This window comes from Gekko japonicus, unplaced genomic scaffold (assembly GCF_001447785.1).
Source record: "Gekko japonicus isolate JY-2015 unplaced genomic scaffold, Gekko_japonicus_V1.1 scaffold996, whole genome shotgun sequence".
Classification (NCBI taxonomy): domain Eukaryota; kingdom Metazoa; phylum Chordata; class Lepidosauria; order Squamata; family Gekkonidae; genus Gekko; species Gekko japonicus.
In genome coordinates, this window is record NW_015165267.1 from 28,248 (window position 1) to 30,514 (window position 2,267).

The following is a 2,267-nucleotide window of genomic DNA, read 5'->3' on the forward strand; positions in this document are numbered from 1 at the left end:
ATTGCTCCCTGAACTGGATAGCCCAGGCTAGTCCAATCTTGTCAGATCTCAGAAGCTAAGCAGGGTCAGCCCTGGCAAGTATTTGGATGAGAGACCTCCGTGAAATATCAGGGGCGTGACACAGAGGCAGGCAATGGCAAACCACCTCCAAAATGTCTCTTGCCTTAAAAAACAAGTCTAGCTTGCTACCTAATGCACATAATGCTAAAAGAGCTACAACTTCTGGCTGCCAGACAATCTTAGGATCTCCTGGCTATACTACACACACTGCCATTAGATGAACAAAACCTATTGAGGCAGACTCAGCATGGGTTCTGTAAGGGAAGATCTAGTCTCACTAACCTGTTAGTGTTCTTTGAGGGGGTGAACAAACATGTGGACGAGGGGGATCCAATAGATATTGTTTACCTTGACTTCCAGAAAGCTTTTGATAAAGTTCCTCATCAAAGGCTCCTAAGTAAGCTCAAAAATCATGGGATAAAAGGACAAGTCCTTCTATGGATCAAAAACTGGCTAAGAGAGTGAGCATAAATGGGCAATTTTCTCAGTGGAGGGGGGTAAGCAGTGGGGTACCAGAGGGATCAGTACTTGGTTCTTATGTTAATTAATGCATTGCTCCTTGACCACCACCCCAACCCTCATACCTGCAAGAAGGCCAAGCCGCTGGATTCTGCCTGCAGCAAGCGTCCGTACAGCATCACCCACTGGTTCACCAGCCAAAGGATCTTCTGCCTTTTGCTCAGGACGTACGCAGCCTTATCGTGTTCCGTGCCATCGGAAGGCTCCGCATGGAAGGTGAGTGTGAGTTAAGGAAGTAAAGAGAGAGTCACAAGGAAGCCGTACAGACCCCGGGCAGACAGAGACCAACACTGCACGGTACTTTTTGAACAATTGGTTTCCTAAGTTCATTTGTCAAAATACTGGAAGCAAACTCAAATGACACAGATCTCCAACAATGCCAATGATTCACAGGTATGGGGAAACTGGAGGGCAAGAGACTTTTGGAGAGCAAAAAGAGAGAGAAAGTTTCAGAGGGCATCCGTGTTGCTCCGCAGGAGAAGAGCTAGATCCGAGTCCAGCGGCACCTTAGGGACCAACAAGGTTTCCAGGGTTTAAGCTTTTGAGAGTCAACGCTGATTTTGGGGGCAGGGCCGGCTCACTCACTAGGCAAACTAGGCGATCACCTAGAGCGGGATGGCCCTTAGGGGCACCAAACTCCACCCGGCCCCTTACTCTGGGAGTTTCTTGATTATTTGTGTTTTTTATTCTTCCTAAAATGCATTTATTTTTTAAAATTGGTGGGCGCACGGGGGGAGGGCATAAGGGAGCCTCGCCTAGGGTGCAAAATAAGCTGGATCCGGCCCTGTTTGGGGGTATAGGGTTCTGAGAGTCTGAGAAAAGGTAGCTTTGACTCTCAAAAACTTATACCCCAAATCTGTCGCTGGGCTCTAGTTCCAAATCTAGTTCCCAAACCCCTCCCCCCAAGTCGTACTTGTTGAAAAGTTGCTGGGAAATCAGCAAATCACAATTTAAACCCACACTATTGGGTTTAACAGCATTCCGTGCACCTTGGTGTTTAGTCATGCCGGCCACATGACCATGGAAACGTCTTTGGACATCACTGGCTCTTCGGCTTTGAAACGGAGATGAGCACCGCAACCCCAGAGTCGGACTCGACTGGCTTTCGAGCAAGGGAACCTTTACCTTTACCTTTATTGTGACAATACTATTTTAATTCATATCAGGGATGTCTGCACAAGGTATGCGTACAGAACTTCATAAAAGGGAAGTGACAAAAAAAAAACAAGCAAAACAACTGTGTGCTATATTTCCCGCAACCTGACAGTTCTATAGCGTGAGAATCAGCAACAGTGTCTTCCAGAGAGTTGCCAGCTCTGGCGTGGGAAATTCCTGGAGATCTGGAGACAACAGTGCCTGGAAGGGCGGAGTTGGGGGAGGGGAGGGAGGGCAGCGGGAATGTGATGTCATAGAGTATGCCCCCTCCCCAAAAAACCCTGCCATTTCCTTCAGAGAAACTGATCTCTCTAGTCCAGCAATCAGTTGTGATTCTGGGAAAACTACAGGCCCCACCTCGAGGCTGGTAACGCCAGGGGTCATTTCCTGCAGGAGTGCACAGGAGCAGAGCTCCGGCAGTAAAGAGCCTAGGGGGCGGGCACACGCAAAAAGCCCCGCCCCTGCTCCCAGCAGCCCTCAGTCAGAGCAAGAAGCAGCCAGGTAAGTTGCAGAGCCTCTCCGGCCCAAAGCAG

General features: G+C 49.1%; 1 protein-coding gene across 1 annotated transcript in view; it reads right to left on the bottom strand.

Annotated features, from left to right (window-relative positions):
• The window catches only part of RAPGEF3 (Rap guanine nucleotide exchange factor 3), a gene marked incomplete at its 3' end in the record, with an annotated part of 89,656 nt that overhangs the window by 24,835 nt on the left and 62,554 nt on the right, over positions 1-2,267 (bottom strand). Inside the window, exon 14 of the mRNA XM_015410213.1 lies at positions 645-795. Within this exon, the coding sequence (XP_015265699.1) occupies positions 645-795 (151 nt within the window). The remainder of the gene's footprint in view (positions 1-644; positions 796-2,267) is intronic.